Source organism: Mytilus galloprovincialis, chromosome 6 (assembly GCF_965363235.1).
Source record: "Mytilus galloprovincialis chromosome 6, xbMytGall1.hap1.1, whole genome shotgun sequence".
In the NCBI taxonomy this organism is placed as follows: Eukaryota; Metazoa; Mollusca; class Bivalvia; order Mytilida; family Mytilidae; genus Mytilus; species Mytilus galloprovincialis.
This window is the reverse complement of record NC_134843.1, coordinates 42,539,958-42,561,699: the sequence shown is the minus strand read 5'-3', so window position 1 is coordinate 42,561,699 and position 21,742 is coordinate 42,539,958. Positions and strand designations below refer to the sequence as shown.

General features: G+C 32.5%; 1 protein-coding gene across 1 annotated transcript; it reads left to right on the top strand.

Annotated features, from left to right (window-relative positions):
- LOC143078153 (uncharacterized) lies at window positions 1-5,422 on the top strand. The gene is made up of 7 exons (XM_076253111.1): window positions 1-111; window positions 1,340-1,420; window positions 1,749-2,364; window positions 2,637-2,832; window positions 3,385-3,467; window positions 4,467-4,569; window positions 5,091-5,422. The coding sequence occupies exons 2-7, from the start codon at window positions 1,347-1,349 to the stop codon at window positions 5,363-5,365; spliced, it is 1,347 nt and encodes a 448-aa protein (XP_076109226.1). The 5' UTR covers window positions 1-111; window positions 1,340-1,346; the 3' UTR covers window positions 5,366-5,422.
- Window positions 5,423-21,742: the final 16,320 nt, after the last annotated feature.

Below are 21,742 nucleotides of genomic sequence, written 5' to 3'. Positions count from 1 at the left end.
CTTGTATCAGGGTAGAACGTTGCTATCTATCTGACTGCTGCTTTTATACGCCTGAATATTTGATATTGAATTTTGAAAGTTTTGTGAAGATTGTAGGAATCTCATTGTCAGGTAAGACTTTTTATTTTTGTCTTAAGCGTCATTTTCCGCAGCATGGCAAATCCTAAGGAAATTTAGCGAACATTATTGATTATTTGTCCTCCTGTAAACTTTTTTGACCAAGTTTTTTGTTTCTTCGATCTCAATTTTACACAACATTGCAATTTTGGACTGATTTTTTTATACTGACAATTAGTATATTAGATGATTCCAATCATCCAAGTTAACAGCCAGGCTACAAAATTAGAATAAATGAGCTATGTTGATATAGGCTATTTGAAAGAACCATTTACATAAAATAATCTTGTATAAAAAGGCTCTTGTATGTCAAGTAAAGAAATAGTAGCAATTCCACCACTGCGTACAGTATTATCTTTTTTCTTTTATTTATGTTTGGTTATTGTTTGTTTTTTTGCTGGAATATTGAAATATGATTAATATATGTAAAATTGTGTACAATTGGCTTGCAAATGCATCATAGACATATAAAATAATTATAAAGTTAGTTGAAGACAGTCTGTTTTTCTAGAGTAGTGTGCATATAATTCAAATGTTATAAGTTAACACAAGTAAGCACAGTTAATACAAATGGAAATTTAGTGCGGCCGACGCGCTTTTCTGGATAAACCTTCCTCAGTATCGCTCTAATGTATCATGGATATATGTAAACACTTGGACACGTTGGAGGCAACATAACCAAAATGAACCTTAAAGAATGACAAAATTTATCTTAGGTCACTGAACTTTACATGGAGGCAGTTGAAACCCTTGAAAATTGCTGTTAATGTCATACTATTGCAATTGATGTTCTTAGAATAGGGATCATGTACAGTTAAACCTCGGCCGATAAAAACTATGTCAGATGATCCTTGACCGTCTAAACGTCATAGTTCTGATATTTCTTTGGCAACGTCGCCAGTTTGTTATCTTGCCTTCAGCAGTGTACACGCTTTTTTAACGATTCTAAACGTATTTAACCATTTGTCCGAGATTCAGCAATCGAGAACAACTTGGTAAGTTTCTATTCATATTAAAAAAACCAGAGATACTGCTTGCAGGAGCAATAGGTCGAATGAACAACACAATGAGTTGTTTGATCAGATGAAAAAAAATAAGACATATTAGAGACAGAGTGAGGGGTGAGAGAGAAAGAAAGAGAGTGATTAATTGTAACAAGTAAGGCAAAATATTGAAAAAAAACGAATAAATAAGTAACAATTCCAAAACTTTTTTTTTTCAGAATAGAAATGGAGACCGATAATAACGGTCTAAATTGGAATATTCGTAGTTTAATGGTGTCATTATTCCAAGTTGCTTTCAGGTAGGTATTCAATACCATTACTATGAGCTGCTATATTTTGACAAACGTCATTTTCTAGACTGACTTTAGAATGTAAAACCTATTTTGTATTGGCTAAAATCAAATTTAAGATTTAAACACTATAGGAATGTATATTACTTCAGTAAATCAAACATGTTCGACATCCGGATTTTCCAATTTTGAAAAAGAAGAAGAATAATATTCAGTGTGTCTTTCTGCCCTCTATGAGAATATCCTTTTCACTATAATTCATTTATTCTATTGAATGGGAATAAATTTCCTGAACGCCGTTACATTAATTCTGAATACTTCTTGGTTTTATTTTCAGTGAAATAGAAGCTAACATTATGTCTGGTGCACAAGTAGTTAATTGTAACGAGACTGAAATACCATTGAATAAAAAAGAAGAAGAAATAACAGACGGTGACGAATGTGCTGCTTTTTACAAATCCGTCAGAGATTCTGAATACAACAAACTTGTTGAAGCATATGCCAGAGAAAAGATCATCCAAGAAGAAGAGAAGAGAAATAGGACAATAAGAGAAGAAGAAAAGATGATTTCAACCAAAGAAATAACAGACGGCGACGAATGTGCTGCTTTTTACAAATCCGTCAGAGATTCTGAATACAACAAACTTGTTGAAGCATATGCCAGAGAAAAGATCATCCAAGAAGAAGAGAAGAGAAATAGGACAATAAGAGAAGAAGAAAAGATGATTTCAACCAAAGAAATAACAGACGGCGACGAATGTGCTGCTTTTTACAAATCCGTTAGAGATGCTGAGTACGAAAAACTTGTTGAAGCATATGCCAGAGAAAAGATTATCAAAGAAGAGAAGGAGAGAAATAGGATGAAAAGAGAACAAGAAAAGATAAAGACACAATTTGAAGAGTTCTGGAAACCAGCCACTGACCTTTACTCACTTCGGCGTTTTTCCCAGGAGGTATAAACATTGTTGTTTTTAATGTATGTTTCTTCCACTTTACTGTCCGAGTTTTTGGTGCTAAAAAAAAAATCGCATTTTTACACTATAGATACAGTAGTGTTTCCCATAGAAGTAACCGTCCCCATCAATCAGTAGCTCATAACGGTTTATTTAACTTTTTACTCAATTTTTTTGAAAATGACCTGTTTCAATATTGTGCGTAGATGTCAAAACTGTAAACTTTTCGAAATTTTCATATCTTCATATATTTCTTTTTTTTTTTTTGACAGCCAAAGAACAGTAAAGAAAAAGCTTGCACTTCACCACAAGAACTGCTTTTTAAAGAGGAACAAACAGAGAAAAGACAATCAGGACCGTTCCTTTCACCGGCAAAAGAAGAAAGAATACACTCATTTTTGCGAGAACAGCATAACAATTATCAAAGCTTCCAAATGACAGACACGTCGTGGAATGTAGCAATCGACAGTAAGCACATATAAAAATTAAGTATGAAATTTTAAAATAGGCAGAGGAACACACATGAAAATATAAACAAATTACGTGCACAAAAGGAAAATAAAACATAATAGTTGTTTTCGATGTTATTTAATCAAATATTGTTTTTTTATGTTACCTACCCTGTAATCGTATCCCCAAAAAAATATTTGTACCCTCTTTCATAAATTTTGATGTAAAAGTCTGGAAACATGGCGAAAATCCTCAAACAATTCCATAACAGCTGGTACATAACTTTAACATTTGTGTTACAGAGATTTGAGATTTGGGTTGAAAATCGTAGGAGAAATATAAAAAAAAAAATGTACTATCTTTCATAAATCTTGCTGAACATGTTGGAAAATAAAAAAGTCAAACAAAAATTTAAGAGCTGGTGAAACCAAAAAAAGGACATTAAAATATAATATAAAAACGAAAATCACTGAAATAAGGAGTTTGCGGTTAGAAGACCAATTAATTGTTTGTGTTTCATTATTCAATTTTCATGTTTATAACTGAGAAACATTTTGCTTTGCTTTTCAGAGGAACTGGACGGATCTGTAGTTAATGAAACTGTTCCAAATAAAATGGGATATTTTCAACGGATAGTCAATAAAGTATTTAAGGTAAAGTATATTGGTGTTGTTATAAAAAATAATTTCATTAACAGACCGTCAGACGAAAATACTTTTTACAGCATTGCTTCACATTTACTGGTGAAACGCTGTCTATAAGCCTGATTCAAGCCTGATTCATAATTATTATATATTTAATTGATCCAACTTTTTGTGTACTATACATATGTGGATATCTATTTTTCTTTTTTTTTCTTTTTGGGCTGCTTGTTTGTTATCTATATCAACCACACTTGTAATAAAATGCATTAGTATTAAAAAAAACCAACATACTATAGATTCTTTATCTACGTATTCTTTAAGAACTTAAATAGTTCTCGTTTAACTTTTTTTTTTTTTTTTATCTCATTGTTTGTATTGTATTATGAAAAAATTATTGATGTTGTAATGTTTATGCCCTTTGGGGCCCATAATTGGAAATGAAAATATCTTATCTTATCTTATCTTATCATACTGAAACAAAATGTCAAAATTACAATTTAGATAAACGCATATTTTATTTCTGCTAAATCACTGGGTGATCTTTTAATTAGTTATCAAAGGTACCAGGATTATAATTTTGTACGCCAGACGCGCGTTTCGTCTACATACACGTAAGACTCATCAGTGACGCTCATATCAAAATATTTATAAAGCCAAACAAGTACAAAGTTGAAGAGCATTGAGGATCCAAAATTCTGAAATGTTGTGCCAAATACGGCTAAGGTAATCTTTGCCTGGAATAAGAAAATCCTTAGTTTTTTCAAAAATTTAAAGTTTGGGTAACAGGAAATTTATAAAAATGACCACATTGACAACTGGTCTGGTGATACCCTCGGGGACGAAACGTCCACCAGCAGTGGCATCGACCCAGTGGTGTAAATAGTTATCAAAGGTACCAGGATTATAATTTTGTACGCCAGACGCGCGTTAAAACAGAAACTCCCATTATTTTATATCATGACTAGTATAAAAGGACCTAATAACAATTAATTTGACTCTTTTTTTCAGAGAAGCAAGCCTTCAACAAAAGACATCATTGATAAACAGCTTGCTTTAAAGGAAGAACTAAAGTTAGATTTGTCGACATTAGATGACAACATAGAAGATCAAGGTACATTATAGCAAATCAAGGTGGATTCAGGAATTTATAAGGGAGGGGGGGGGGGCGTAGAGTAAATTATAGAAATTATCTCGACGGCTGAAGCGAGGCGATTTTTTTTGACCTTTTTTTGGCTAAAATCATGTAAAATAATTAAAAAAAAAAGTGAAAGTAAAGGGGGGCGTACGCCCTCTTCGCCCCCCCCTGAACCCCCCACTGCAAATCACCCTTTTCTATCTACAGAAGTTACCATTTTTTAACCTAGATGGCTTTTCGAGTCATAATAAATACAGCCAAATGCTGGATATCACCACTAATGTCACTCATTTTTTGTACGTAAAACTTTAAAAAAAAAATCATCACTGAAATTTTGAATACAAATTATTTGTTTTAAAATATCACAATTATGTACTCAACCCTAACACCCAAAGTATTGTATTATAATTGATAATGAGATTGTAATTTAAAAATTGATCATTTAAAAAAATGTCCTTTCACTGTTCTTATGTTAATAAAGTATCATTTTCTTTTAGATATACCAGACACATCAAGGACGTCAGACAGTGAATGGTTCAGTATTAGTTTAAGTGAGACAGAAGAAACTCCAAGACCACATTTAAAGCCATTCTTTTCATCAGTATTAGAAGAAATACATGTTTCAACGATTACTAGTAACACAAAAGAATCTGCAATAGATATTGAAGTTGGCTTTCAATCCAAACCCAACAGTGGATTCACGAGCTTTCGACAGTGGTTCTGTCAACTATTTTGTTGTCATAGCAAACCTGATGAAGATTTTGACAATTGAAAATAATTATTTTTGTTGTTTATTTGTTTATTTAATAAAACTTTTATTTTTGTTTAATTTAAGATTTATTTGAAGCTAGGTTCACATTGCCAATCAGACCAACTCGATCCATCTCGATAAAGATAAATTAAGTGATTGGGAGACTGGTCTCACTCTATCGACAAGAATGTTCAGGGTGGTCTACCTTGGTCACCATCGATCTGACTTTCTACCCGAAAGTTTTTGACATGCCAAAAATATTCGAGTAAGGATCGAGAAAACAGTCACTCGAGAAGAGATCGAGAATTCGTTGAGTAGCGGTCGAATTGATGGAGAAATATCGTGTACAGATCGAGTTTGGTCGGAATACAAATAGTTTACTGGTCAGTACTCGATCATATCGATCTTTGCTCGACTAATATCCCGGATCATTTCACGATCAACGCCAACCTGTTTGATATGTGGTCCAGATTAACTCGACCATTGACCGATCGCTTCATGATCACTACGACTTCTATACATTTTTCATCCCAGACCAACTCGACCAATACCCGACATCTACGCGACCACATTCGATCACTCTTCGATCTCTACTCGGCCATGCACGTGTATACATGACTGGTACACCCCTGATTCTCTAAAAATGTGTTCAGCTCTGATTAGCTCTCATAACTTTGCTTCCGCAAAAATACCGGTATATTGTAGCTATTTATTTTTAACTGTACACAAATTCCTCCATGTACAGTACGCATCTGTACATTTGCAAGGAGGTGTACATTTTTAACGGAGAGACAAAAGATACCAAAGGAACGATCAAACTCAAAGGCGCAGCCATAGCGAAAATCGAAAGTTGACGAGAACACAAACAGCAGTCCACATAACACAACATAAAAAACTAAAAACTTAGCAACATGAAACCCAATAAAACCTGCTAAATCCTGTTAATGTTTATATTTGTGTAATGCACAATGTTATGCTGTTCTTAGACAGTTGGTGGCAATCCCATGAATCTGTTTATGTCAACAAGCAATATTAAAATACCTACTTCAGCTATCAGAAACTAGGGTTTCAAAAGTTGAGACATGTTGACTGAAATGGGTTATAAATACATGATTCTGTCCAGTCGGATTGGTCTGTGTATTTTAATTTTTAATACCTTATTTTGGTCTACTGAGCAGTTATTTTATACACCAAAAATATCATTTTTAGGACCAGAGAATTAATAAAACAACAAAATCTTAACATTTACCAATGAATCATGAACCATGAAAATTTAGGTAAACTTTGTAAAAGTGTTATTTCGTTTTTTTACAAACAAAATTTGTTTACCAACCTTAAAATCAAACGATGTGTTATGTTTATATACATATGCACGTTCATGGCTCTTCAATCTGTCGATACCTGTATCGTGGCATTGCACAAGGTTATGTTTTCTGTGACTGTCTTTGCACTAAATCCATTGGATGTTTGGTGTGTACTGATTGACATTTTAGTCTTAGATGTATGGTTTTTAACACCGCCGCATTTTTACGCCTGTCCCAAGTCAGGAGCCTCTGGCCTTTGTTAGTCTTGTATTATTTTAATTTTAGTTTCTTGTGTACAATTTGGAGTTTAGTATGGCGTTCATTATCACTGAACTAGTATATATTTGTTTAGGGGCCAGCTGAAGGACGCCTCCGGGTGCGGGAATTTCTCGCTACATTGAAGACCTGTTGGTGACCTTCTGCTGTTGTTTTTTCTATGGTCGGGTTGTTGTCTCTTTGACACATTCCCCATTTCCATTCTCAATTTTATTTTTAAAGTTATTTTTATTTGTTGTTATTGGCTTCGAACTAGCTGTCAGTAAGAATGAATACTCTCAGATCTGTACTTAAGTGTCAATTGTTGTGGTGATACGAAGTATAAGTACCCTGCCACGTCCACTCTGTGTTTTTGTTATCTCTACCTCTGATGAGTTTAGAAATATTCAACTGATTTATATTATGTTTTACTGTTACATCAGTGTCCCAGGTAAAGGAAGGGTTGACGCTTTCAAACTAGTTTAACCACGTCACTTTCTGTATGTTCCTGTCCCAAGCCAGGAGCCTGTATTTCAGTGGTTGTCTGGTTTGTTGCTGTGTTTCATATTTGTTTTTCGTTCATTATTTTTACATTAATCATATAGAGTCCTTTTATAGTTGAATATGCGATATGGGTTTTGTACATTGTCGAAGGCAGTACGATGGCCTGTAGTTGTTTATTTCTGAGTCATTTGGTTTCTTGTGATGAGTTGTCTCATTGGCAATCATACCACATATTCTTGTTCCTACATATACTCTTTTGTTGTAAACGTTATTTCCGTCACATACCAGTTCAAATACTATAGATTATCTGTTTTATTCCATTTTTTATTTCTCAAGATAAATTTACAATATCAAATGTAAAAGTTATTAAAAATACAGTTCATAAAAATAATTTATATATTTCAAATGATTATTTTGATACATTATTTAAATCGGCCTGAATTTAGTTTCATCCGAAAGTTTTCATGATTTTTTATGCAAATTCTGTCAAAATATTTCGGTTTTCCCCACAATATGTCTATTTCTCTCCTATCGTTTCAATGATTTGCCATATATGGCGATCCTTGTCTTGTAACATTTCCAAAACTTCATCGGTGAGATCAGACTTTATTCCATTTTCAAGTTCAAATTTGTACATTTGTTCCGGTGTGAAAGACAGATATTCAGCCCAGCGCTTTACCAGTAGAGACATCGTATGCTGCAACAAAGCATTGTATCGAACCTCCTCTTGAAAGTCTCTGTTGAATTTCTTCCATTCTTTTTGTTTTGTTTCGTTATCATTTACCGACTTTGATACTTCATCATGACTAGGAGATTCATCTTTTGTCTGTTTTTCACATTGTCCTTCCTTTTTTGGTTCCTGGATCAATATTTCCTGTTTTAAATTCTTTTCCAGAGAAACAACTTCTGAACGTGATACAACCATATTTGACACAGGAACAAGTTTTGCCGTTGTAATCTGTCCGGAATTACTGTCATTATTTGCAAGTCTGAGTTCAAATTGAACAACCTTGGATTCCCCTGAACTTCCACTCGAGTCCAAATCGGACAAAGCTGTCAGATTTATCATATTTTGAAAGCATTGCTGAATAGAACCGGCATCGAGTCCGTTTGCGTCAACTTCTTTCTTTTTTCCAGACACGTTGATCTGAGAACTTACACTAGTAGTACTGCAACTGCGTTGGGATGGTGGTATTTCGTTCGAAGGACCCAAATACTGATGATCTAACAGTATGCTAACACTTTGGTTAGCGTTTATCTCCGATATGCTCATCATTCTGTCCTCCTATTGTATACAGCTTCCGCTTTGCAACGTTTTCAGGATTTTCTTCCAGTCTTCTTTCTTGCTTTGACGACAACAGTTCCCGACGTCATAGTATATTTTGTAATTCTAAATGCGAGCCAAGACTTCATCTCTCATTCAATAATTGATAGAAAATAAAATGACATGTTTGAAAATTTGTTTTTAATTAAAATACCGATTACATCTAAGCCAAATTATCAACAAAACGTTGAAGTTCTCAGTAAGAAAATACTTAATTTCTGTGTCATTTGGTCTCTTGTGGAGAGTTTGTTTTTATAAATACAACGTCTAGTGGCAAATAGTTCATGCATGTTCAGGACGAGAAAAATTAACAATAAACACAATAGGAAGGTCCTGTAAAAAGGCAGTCCGGGAAAACTAAACAGCAAACATTTACCATGGATAACAGACAGTCTTAGAAGACAAATGAAAAGTACAAGAAAAAGTATCAAAAGTACAAATTGAAAGGAAAAGGGAAACAAGATCAACTCAAAAAATTAAAACATGAAATACAAAAACATCAAAGAACATCTTATTCGAATTATATTAAAAATATGATATGTGGTAAAAATGTTGATAACAACCCTACTACTATATCAAAGAGCCCTCAAATCTGTTCAATAATATAAAAACACAAAAGTCTGAAAGCTCTAACGTACCACCACTTCAAAAAGAGGGCTCACTTACATCTGATTCAAAAGCAAAAGCTAATATTTTAAATGAACAGTTCAAAAAAGCATTCACACCTGTAACAGATGATCCAATACCAGATAAGGGCGTCAGTAAACATCCACAGATGCTTGATATCAAAATACAAAAACAGGGCATAGAAAAACTTTAAAATAACATCAATATCAACAAAGCAGCTGGGCCCGATCTCATCCATGGAAATTTTTTAAAAGACTGTAAGACATCTATATATCACTCCCATCGTAATTATCAATCATATTCCAAAAATCACTGAACTCTGGAAAATGGTCAGACGACTGGCGTCACGCAAGTGTATGTCCAGCATTCAAAAAGGCGACACACACGATCCTATAAACTATCGCCCAATTTCATTGACTTGCATCTGCTACAAACTTTTAAAACATGTTGTAGCTAAATATATAATGAAACATCTGAAGAAAAAAAATATATGACTTACGACATGAATTTCGATCATCTCGCTCCTGTGAAACTCAGCTATTCTTAAATATCTTTTACTCAAGATTTTGCAAATTCAAATAATAAAACATTTAAATAGACATCATAATAATGGATTTTGCAAAAGTATTTGATAAAGTTTCACACCATCACCTCATGTATAAAATGGGTTTCTACGGTATAAATTGCAACGCATTACATTGGATTCAAGATTTTTTAACAAACAGAACAAACACAGTAGTTCTTGAAGGTGAAACATCAAATAAAATTCCTGTAACATCTGGGGTACCACAAGGCACAGTGCTTGGTCCAATTTTATTCTTTATATTTATCAATGATTTGGCAGAAAATATTGAACATAGTACATTAAGATTGTTCGCAGATGATAGTATAATTTATAGGGAAATTAAAAAAACAGATGACACATATACATTACAGTCTTACTTAGAAGCGGCTGTCAGATGGGAGCAGGAATGGCTCATGCATTTTCATCCTGTAAGTGCAACATTCTCAGTGTAACTCAAAAATGCAAACCTTTAGACTTCACTTATAAATTACACAATCACTCTCTAGAAAAAATCGACTCTAAAAAATATTTAGGCTTAACTCTTCAATCAAATTTAAAACATATCGATAATAAGACTTCAAAAGCAAATCAGTCTCTTTGATTTATTCGTAGAAACCTAAAAATAGCCTCACCTAAAGTTAAAGCTCATAAATTTAAAGCTCTTGTCCGACTAACTAAATTACTGCTATACTATTTGGGATCCACATCAAAAACAGCAAATTCACAAATTGAAAAAGTTCAGAGAATAGCAGCACGCTTCTCATGAAACCGCTTCCATAACACAAACTCAGTTACTGAAATGATGACAGACCTAAATTGGTACCCACTTGAAATTGCGCATTTACGATACAGACTTGTCTTCTTTTACGAAATTGTACACAAATTGTTGCAGTCCCTAAATATAACCTTTTGATCCCAATAGACAATAGAACCAGGTATAGCAATTTTATCCACACTCATTTAGGCAAATACAAACATCTAAAGACAGTTATAAATATTCATTTTATCCACTAAGTTATAAATTAGGATCATCTGCCACAACAAATAGTATCATGCAGTACAGTACAGGGATTTAAGAGTATGATCTCAGAATCTACTCTCATCCCCATATTCTATCCATAACTATTCTGTTATCAAATGTATATAGTTTTATCTAAATTTTATTTTTCAAATAGTCATACATTTTTTTTATTTTTTTATTGTGTTACTCTTATTTTTCTTGCTACAATGCAAGTTAATTAAGAATTTGATAGTCGACGCCCGGCGAATAATCTTCAATAATTGAATGATCGCTAGAAACGTAAAGAAGAAGAACACGGGGGTATATTAGAAATGTAAAGATCTTTTACCTTTCAGCAGGCCACCTACAGAACCCACACATTTATATCGATTTTGGTAACTTTAGTGTAAAGGACGACTTTTGTTTTTACGTATTAAAATGCAGTGTACATCCGATTCGATGATCTTTTCCTCAAAATTGGTACAAATAATCTTCCAATATATAATTTAACTAAATCAAAAAGCAGAGTACCATGAACTACGTCTGAATATAAATATATTATATTCCTTCGTGTCCAAGGTACTAAAAATGCATGTTGCATGCTTCCTCCTTATTACCATGAATAGCATCTCAGTTGATCACCATGGTAAAGTGCATTTACTCCTTTCCAATTGATTTTTAGTTTGTGTTTTTGTTGTGCTTTTAAGCCAGTCTCCAAAGTTACGCTATTTTTTTCTATTTAAAAATTAAGAATGAATAAAAACCTGAGATTGGTCTCGGGTGAATTGTTTGTTGTTGCTATAACTGCTTTGTTTTAGAGCATTTTACCCCTAGGTTCTATTTCTAGCAACTGCTGCCATATTTGGTGATGGGTCAAATCCCCAGATACATGTTTTTTCAACTGAATCTCTTAAAGAAGATTCAGGCAAAGTTTGATTGCTTTTATCCCAATAGTTTTCATAGATGCCTTAAGTAGATATAGGAAGATGTGGTATGAGTGACAAGACAACTCTCCATCCAAATAACAATTTATAAAAGTAAACCATTATAGGTCAAGGTACGGCCTTCAACACGGAGCCTTGGCTCACACCGAACAGCAAGCTATAAAGGCCCCCAAAAATTACTAAGGTTCACAACATCAGAAAGACAACAAAGACCGTTGCAAAGTGCTGGAAAAAGACTGTATGGCAGTTGAGAAAAAAAGGAAGAAAAAAAGAGAGAATATGAATTCCTCAGCTGCAGTTACATCACGATTTAAGTCAGTGTTTACAAAATTATTGGTTTCTGGAATTTCTTTTTTAAAGACTATCACCAAGAAGATTCTGAAATATTCAATACCTACTACAGGTAACAACACTCTTATATGGCTCTGAAGAACCTATGTCGCTTACCTATCTCTAGGTGCATCATCACCAATTGGCAAAACAACACTCTTATATGGCTCTGAAGAACCTATGTCGCCACCAATTGGCATACACACAAAATCAAAGTGCTTGTGAGCACTGAAGGGTAAAGATTGCTTTCACTTTGCAACTTAATGAAGTTTTGTATTTTGCTTAGATAGGTTTAAAATTTGAGTTGGAGTTATCTTCCTTTGTTCAAGTTTGTACATTTGTAGAAACATGGACTGGATAGGATTATTATTGATTGCATTTTATGCAATCTTCACCAAAAAAAAAAATTGTTATTAAAGAGCAATAACTCCAATACAAAGTCGACTTACAATTTCTGTATCACACTTTTCCCCCTATCAAATTCTAATATTCATAGCAATTTTCAAGACATTGGTGAACAAAACTTGAATTTTACCCCTGTTCCATTTATAGCAATATTGGTTGGCATGCAGGGTCATCAGACACATCTTTAAAGCAAGATAACCCAAAGTTGATTGTGACCAATTCATTGTTTAAAAGACAATTTTGTAAAAGTAAAGAGATTACAATATACGCCAAGTGGTGAAAAAAACACCTCACTTTGCCCAGATTATGAAGCAATCTCGTTCTTCATATAATTTGCCATGGGTCAAAATTATTGGGAATATTTTTAAATACAATGTATAACTGCATTTAGAATAAAATTAAAACAAGTGTGCATCCACTGAAATGTCTTGACTGCTTTACTGACCATTGATTTTATGTTGATTGTCCTAAGTATAAGGTTTCACTTAAAGTATAATATACCACATCTTCTTATATCTATATATGTTCCAAGAAAATGAGGTCATGGTCAGATAAACCAAACAAGACATACATGTACACATTACAATCATTCCATACACCAACTAGAGGCTCTAAAGAGCCTGTGTCGCTCACCTTTGTCTATTTGAATATTAAACGAAGGACGCAGATGGATTCCTGACAAAATTGTGTTTTGGTGATGGTGATGTGTTTGTACATCTTACTTTACTGAACATTCTTGCTGTTTACAATTATCTCTATCTGTAAAGAACTTGGCCCAGTAGTTTCAGTGGAAAATGTTAGTAAAAATTTACAAATTTTATGAAAATTGTTAAAAATTTACTATAAAGGGCAATAACTCCTTATGGGGGTCAATTGACCATTTTGGTCATGTTGACTTATTTTTAAGTCTTACTTTATTGTACATTATTGCTGTTTACAGTTTATCTCTATCTACAATAATATTCAAGATAATAACAAAAAAAAGGCAAAATTTCCAATTCAGGGGCAGCAACCTAACAATGGGTTGTCCGATCCATCTGAAAATTCAGGGCAGATAGATCTTGACTTGATTAACACTTTAACCACAGTCATATTTGCTCTAAATGCTTTGGCTCCAGAGGTACATAAATGTATAAGGTAGCACTCCACAGTTAGAAAATAAAATTAAAAATGAGCCCCAAAATGTTTTATCATCTCCTATTCCTGGATTTCTAATACATTAACCTAACTGTTTGTGTTGTACATGTGCATATGTATGTAATCAGTATCTTCCATAGATTTGATTTTCAAAAGTTAAAAGGGTGAAAATTAATTCCTTTTATGTGTATCCATGGCAACATTCTGCATTTATTTACCATAAAATATTGCAAAAAGGGGGGTGAACATGTCACATATCCCCCCAAAATTTGGATCAAACTAGAATTTCAATGCCTTTGAGTGATACCTTTTTAGAAACTGTTTTCATAAATCTTTCTAATGATCAAATAAAAAATGGGTGTCTTTCGCCTCATTTTTTCGTAAAATCCAATCACAAAGTTCGTGCGATAAAAAGTTGGAAAATAACATTACAATAATTGCCGGACCAATGTATGGTATGGACATGCAAATACGGACTGTCATACAGAAAACAGCCTATATTACATACATTACATAACCTTGTTGTTCATATAAACCCAATACAAAGGCTATTTTAATACTCAGCTATCTAAAAATGATTTTTATTGCACACTAGCTCTCATATTTTAAAAATCCACAGGGGCCAAAATGCCAAACTACACACCTAACTGTGGAGTGCTACCTTAAGGTGAAATTTTTCCTCTCCTGTCTCAATTTGTTTTATGTTTTCTGTGTTCTACTAGCTGTTACGATGAAAATGGTACCTTAGTTTTTAAAATTGGTTCAGTAATAAAGATTTTATGAAGGTTAGCAGTTGATGTTGAAACGCGACAAAAAGTGATTTAAAAATAAATACTGGATCATAGTGAAAAACTTCAAGTCTGTCTCATTTTTGGGGTAAATTTCTAAAACTTTTCCCTTTTTTTTATTTAAAATTATAAAATTACCTTAAAAGAGGACAAATTGTACAAGTTTTAGGCGTTTGAAAGCACTTATAGGTCATTTTTGCTGTAAATAGCATACCTAACCTTGGTTTAGAAGCTCTCAAGCTGGATATAAATTTCTAACAGTACTGGCATCATTTAATTTAATTAATGCCAAATTATAATATAAAATCCTACTAAAAATGTTTATTTGACTTATTCGCATTAAAAAATTTAAAGCGATACATTCTGAGATTATCATATAAAGCGCAATCTTTGGTTACAAGGGCAAAGCCAATGGAGTACAAATTTAAGACCGCAACATGTCTAAGTGTCAAAATGTGTATATTTGGTTGCTAAGGACAGTAAACAATAAAATTAACATAAATTGCATTCCTAGCAGATTTTTTACCTTCAGAACTAAAACAAGAACATAAAAGACTAAAGATTTATGGTAAATTTTATCTTAAAAAGTGCATTTCTGTACTTTCTGATGTGCCTTAAGGTGAAATTTTTCCTCTCCTGTCTCAATTTGTTTTATGTTTTCTGTGTTCTACTAGCTGTTACGATGAAAATGGTACCTTAGTTTTTAAAATTGGTTCAGTAATAAAGATTTTATGAAGGTTAGCAGTTGATGTTGAAACGCGACAAAAAGTGATTTAAAAATAAATACTTGATCATAGTGAAAAATTTCAAGTCTGTCTCATTTTTGGGGTAAATTTCTAAAACTTTTCCCTTTTTTTTATTTAAAATTATAAAATTACCTTAAAAGAGGACAAATTGTACAAGTTTTAGGCGTTTGAAAGCACTTATAGGTCATTTTTGCTGTAAATAGCATACCTAACCTTGGTTTAGAAGCTCTCAAGCTGGATATAAATTTCTAACAGTACTGGCATCATTTAATTTAATTAATGCCAAATTATAATATAAAATCCTACTAAAAATGTTTATTTGACTTATTCGCATTAAAAAATTTAAAGCGATACATTCTGAGATTATCATATAAAGCGCAATCTTTGGTTACAAGGGCAAAGCCAATGGAGTACAAATTTAAGACCGCAACATGTCTAAGTGTCAAAATGTGTATATTTGGTTGCTAAGGACAGTAAACAATAAAATTAACATAAATTGCCTTCCTAGCAGATTTTTTACCTTCAGAACTAAAACAAGAACATAAAAGACTAAAGATTTATGGTAAATTTTATCTTAAAAAGTGCATTTCTGTACTTTCTGATGTGCCATAAGGTAGCACTCCACAGTTAGAAAATAAAATTAAAAATGAGCCCCAAAATGTTTTATCATCTCCTATTCCTGGATTTCTAATACATTAACCTAACTGTTTGTGTTGTACATGTGCATATGTATGTAATCAGTATCTTCCATAGATTTGATTTTCAAAAGTTAAAAGGGTGAAAATTAATTCCTTTTATGTGTATCCATGGCAACATTCTGCATTTATTTACCATAAAATATTGCAAAAAGGGGGGTGAACATGTCACATATCCCCCCAAAATTTGGATCAAACTAGAATTTCAATGCCTTTGAGTGATACCTTTTTAGAAACTGTTTTCATAAATCTTTCTAATGATCAAATAAAAAATGGGTGTCTTTCGCCTCATTTTTTCGTAAAATCCAATCACAAAGTTCGTGCGATAAAAAGTTGGAAAATAACATTACAATAATTGCCGGACCAATGTATGGTATGGACATGCAAATACGGACTGTCATACAGAAAACAGCCTATATTACATACATTACATAACCTTGTTGTTCATATAAACCCAATACAAAGGCTATTTTAATACTCAGCTATCTAAAAATGATTTTTATTGCACACTAGCTCTCATATTTTAAAAATCCACAGGGGCCAAAATGCCAAACTACACACCTAACTGTGGAGTGCTACCTTAAGGTGAAATTTTTCCTCTCCTGTCTCAATTTGTTTTATGTTTTCTGTGTTCTACTAGCTGTTACGATGAAAATGGTACCTTAGTTTTTAAAATTGGTTCAGTAATAAAGATTTTATGAAGGTTAGCAGTTGATGTTGAAACGCGACAAAAAGTGATTTAAAAATAAATACTGGATCATAGTGAAAAACTTCAAGTCTGTCTCATTTTTGGGGTAAATTTCTAAAACTTTTCCCTTTTTTTTATTTAAAATTATAAAATTACCTTAAAAGAGGACAAATTGTACAAGTTTTAGGCGTTTGAAAGCACTTATAGGTCATTTTTGCTGTAAATAGCATACCTAACCTTGGTTTAGAAGCTCTCAAGCTGGATATAAATTTCTAACAGTACTGGCATCATTTAATTTAATTAATGCCAAATTATAATATAAAATCCTACTAAAAATGTTTATTTGACTTATTCGCATTAAAAAATTTAAAGCGATACATTCTGAGATTATCATATAAAGCGCAATCTTTGGTTACAAGGGCAAAGCCAATGGAGTACAAATTTAAGACCGCAACATGTCTAAGTGTCAAAATGTGTATATTTGGTTGCTAAGGACAGTAAACAATAAAATTAACATAAATTGCATTCCTAGCAGATTTTTTACCTTCAGAACTAAAACAAGAACATAAAAGACTAAAGATTTATGGTAAATTTTATCTTAAAAAGTGCATTTCTGTACTTTCTGATGTGCCTTAAGGTGAAATTTTTCCTCTCCTGTCTCAATTTGTTTTATGTTTTCTGTGTTCTACTAGCTGTTACGATGAAAATGGTACCTTAGTTTTTAAAATTGGTTCAGTAATAAAGATTTTATGAAGGTTAGCAGTTGATGTTGAAACGCGACAAAAAGTGATTTAAAAATAAATACTTGATCATAGTGAAAAATTTCAAGTCTGTCTCATTTTTGGGGTAAATTTCTAAAACTTTTCCCTTTTTTTTATTTAAAATTATAAAATTACCTTAAAAGAGGACAAATTGTACAAGTTTTAGGCGTTTGAAAGCACTTATAGGTCATTTTTGCTGTAAATAGCATACCTAACCTTGGTTTAGAAGCTCTCAAGCTGGATATAAATTTCTAACAGTACTGGCATCATTTAATTTAATTAATGCCAAATTATAATATAAAATCCTACTAAAAATGTTTATTTGACTTATTCGCATTAAAAAATTTAAAGCGATACATTCTGAGATTATCATATAAAGCGCAATCTTTGGTTACAAGGGCAAAGCCAATGGAGTACAAATTTAAGACCGCAACATGTTTAAGTGTCAAAATGTGTATATTTGGTTGCTAAGGACAGTAAACAATAAAATTAACATAAATTGCCTTCCTAGCAGATTTTTTACCTTCAGAACTAAAACAAGAACATAAAAGACTAAAGATTTATGGTAAATTTTATCTTAAAAAGTGCATTTCTGTACTTTCTGATGTGCCATAAGGTAGCACTCCACAGTTAGAAAATAAAATTAAAAATGAGCCCCAAAATGTTTTATCATCTCCTATTCCTGGATTTCTAATACATTAACCTAACTGTTTGTGTTGTACATGTGCATATGTATGTAATCAGTATCTTCCATAGATTTGATTTTCAAAAGTTAAAAGGGTGAAAATTAATTCCTTTTATGTGTATCCATGGCAACATTCTGCATTTATTTACCATAAAATATTGCAAAAAGGGGGGTGAACATGTCACATATCCCCCCAAAATTTGGATCAAACTAGAATTTCAATGCCTTTGAGTGATACCTTTTTAGAAACTGTTTTCATAAATCTTTCTAATGATCAAATAAAAAATGGGTGTCTTTCGCCTCATTTTTTCGTAAAATCCAATCACAAAGTTCGTGCGATAAAAAGTTGGAAAATAACATTACAATAATTGCCGGACCAATGTATGGTATGGACATGCAAATACGGACTGTCATACAGAAAACAGCCTATATTACATACATTACATAACCTTGTTGTTCATATAAACCCAATACAAAGGCTATTTTAATACTCAGCTATCTAAAAATGATTTTTATTGCACACTAGCTCTCATATTTTAAAAATCCACAGGGGCCAAAATGCCAAACTACACACCTAACTGTGGAGTGCTACCTAAGCCAAAAACTGCATTTTACCCCTATGTTCTATTTTTAGCCATGGTGGCCATCTTGATTGGATGGCAGGGTCATCGGACACATTTTTAAAACTAGATACCCCAAAGATGATTGTGGTAAAGTTTGGTAAAATTTGGCCCAGTAGTTTCAGGAGAAGATTTTTGTAAAGATAACTAAGATTTACGAAAAATGGTTAAAAATTGACTATAAAGGGCAATAACTCCTAAAGGGATCAACTGACTATTTTGATCATGTTTGTAAATCTTACTTTGCTGAACATTATTGCCGTTTACAGTTTATCTCTATCTATAATAATATTCAAGATAATAACCAAAAACAGCATAATTTCCTTAAAATTACCAATTCAGGGGCAGCAACCTAACAACGCGTTTTCCGATTCATCTGAAAATTGCAGGGCAGATAGATCTTGACCTGATAAACAATTTTACACCTGTCAGATTTGCTCTAAATGCTTTGGTTTTTGAGTTATAAGCCAAAAACTGCATTTTAACTCTATGTTTAATTTTTAGCCATGGCGGCCATCTTGGTTGGTTGGCCAGGTCACCGGACACAATTTTTAAACCTCAATGATGATTTTGGCCAAGTTTGGTTTGATTTGGCCCAGTAGTTTCAGAGGAGAAGATTTTTGTAAAAGTTAAAGACGATGGATGACGGATGACAGACGCCGGACGCAAAGTGATGAGAAAAGCTCACTTGGCCCTTCGGGCCAGGTGAGCTAAAAATATAGTTGGACCTTTTCTTCAAGTAGTCACTGAACTATGAAAACAAGGTCAAGGACAATAGAAATATGACAACAAAAATTTCATAACATTAGGTATCTATATACAAAGTATAAAACATCTAGGCCTTCTTACTTCTAAAATATTAAATTTTCAAGAAGTTTGTTAATGCTGATGCTGGATAACTATCCATTTGTCTTCCTTTTTGTATCAGAAGTCACAGGGTCGACAAAAATATATATAAATATATATATATATATATGTGTAGACTTTATACCTTTGTGTTACCTATTGATTCTAAGGAGTGGTGGTTCTGAAATGAAGGTATGTCAATGTCATGAAGCAATCTACCCCTCCAAACTAAATTTTTACAAATGAATCTTTGAGTGAACTCACATAATGAAATCTCCTTCTGCAAACTTAATAGTCTGTTGAATTGAGCTTATATTACTTTATGCACTTCCTGAAGTAGTTTTTTGCAACTGTGTAAAATTTCAACTATATCCATCCAGTTGTTTAGGAGTTGTGCTTGCAAGACAATACAAACTGAAATATTGAAGTTTGATTATCTCCCCTTTAATATGTATAACCTGGATTTTATTCCTTTACTCTTTTTTTTATCTGTGTATCAATGTTTTGTGTTGAAGACCATACTTTGACCTATAATGGTTTACTTTAACAAATTGTAACTAACTTGGATGGAGAGTTGTCTCATTCAACAAATGAAAGTTTTTAACGACCTTGACTGGCTATACAGCCCTTGCACGGTTAGCATGTTGTCACATTGGCATGGCATACCGCCATCTTGGATTGTACAATCACAGTACAAAGTCAGTCTAGTTATTTGCCCAAATCTCAATTATCTGCAAATTTGGAGACAGATTTTCAATTTTAATGGTTAGACTGTTTATTTATATGAAGAAAACTTGGTGATTTATTGTCTTAATCAAAATATTTAAACAACTATCATTTATTTTTATTTTTAGAATCATTTTTTCAAATGAGCCATTTCAGGGGAGATAACTGTTTTAGCAAAAAAATTATACTGGACTGATGATTTTTCAATTTTTTCTTGTAGCAAGAAAACATATTTTCTTTCAACGTATCTTAAAACCTATATTCTCACTATTTATTTCAAAATTATATCTCAAAGAATTTTTTTTATGCAGACAAATGTGTTTTTTTCATTAACAATCTAACCAAATTAAGGCAATTTTCAACAACTCATAGCTTAAAAAATAGCACGGTGACCCATACGTTTTATTATATTTTTGAAAAAAGCATAGGAAAATCTTCAGTTTGGCAATTATAAGAAAATTCTGTCTAAAAAAGTCTATACTTACGATCTACCTTAGCCAGATATTCTTATATATCTATCTATCAATATATTAAAGGATTTGTTCTAACAAAAGACTATATTATCACATAATTTTTTTTGGACTGATGTCTATTCATTTCTTATATTTCTTTAAGCCATGGTGTTGTCTGTACTACAGTGTTTGATTGGACCCTTGTTATCTTCTCCCTTATTTTTCTCAAGATGATGAAACAAACAGGTACAATTTCATTTGTTTATCGTTAGGTAATTTAATTTTGGATGTTACACATCTTCTGATTGGCTGAAAGTTTATTGTCTATCAGCTCATAGACATAATTTTTTTCATACAACTGTGACAGCATGAGTCCCCCTTTTAAATGATTTATTCCTAAGACATGGAATTTAGAATTCAAATACACACATGTATAAGTAATGACTTATATTTTTTCTCTCTATTCTAAATAATCTAAAAAATTTAGGGCACACTTTTAAAATTTATAATTGGATGCCATTATTGGATCTGTCGTATCTTCCCCCTCTTTTTCAAGGAATGAAACAAACATTTACAACATTTTCATGTGCTTATCGTCTAGAGAACCTTAAATTGTAAGATATTTTCTCAATTTATGGTTTGAAAATAAAGATGTTTCTTGTGAATATGAAATCTAGAATTGAATCATTATTTTTGTAATTTATTTTATCCATCTCTTTACCTTTTTTCTCTTTTGCAATTGATTTGACATTAGTTCATCTTGTCAATCTCCAACATTTACAAAACTTAGAAATTAACAAGTTTTAGCTTTCTTAAAAGCTGTGGACTGCTTTGCTCTATCCAAGCAAATACACGTGTATTGATAATTGCTCTATCCAAGCAAATACACGTGTATTGATAATTGATATTTCAACATTGAATTTCAGTGTGCAATATATGCATAATAAAACAACATGAATTAATGACAGTTGATCGGAACTGATATACACATAGTTA

Excerpts from the sequence above, each read along its gene's own strand:
- LOC143078153 (XM_076253111.1), top strand. The coding sequence starts at position 1,347 with ATGGAGACCGATAATAACGGTCTAAATTGGAATATTCGTAGTTTAATG. Across the intron at positions 1,421-1,748 it reads TTATTCCAAGTTGCTTTCAG|TGAAATAGAAGCTAACATTA; the intron begins GTAGGTATTCAA and ends TTTTATTTTCAG. Across the intron at positions 3,468-4,466 it reads TAGTCAATAAAGTATTTAAG|AGAAGCAAGCCTTCAACAAA; the intron begins GTAAAGTATATT and ends TCTTTTTTTCAG.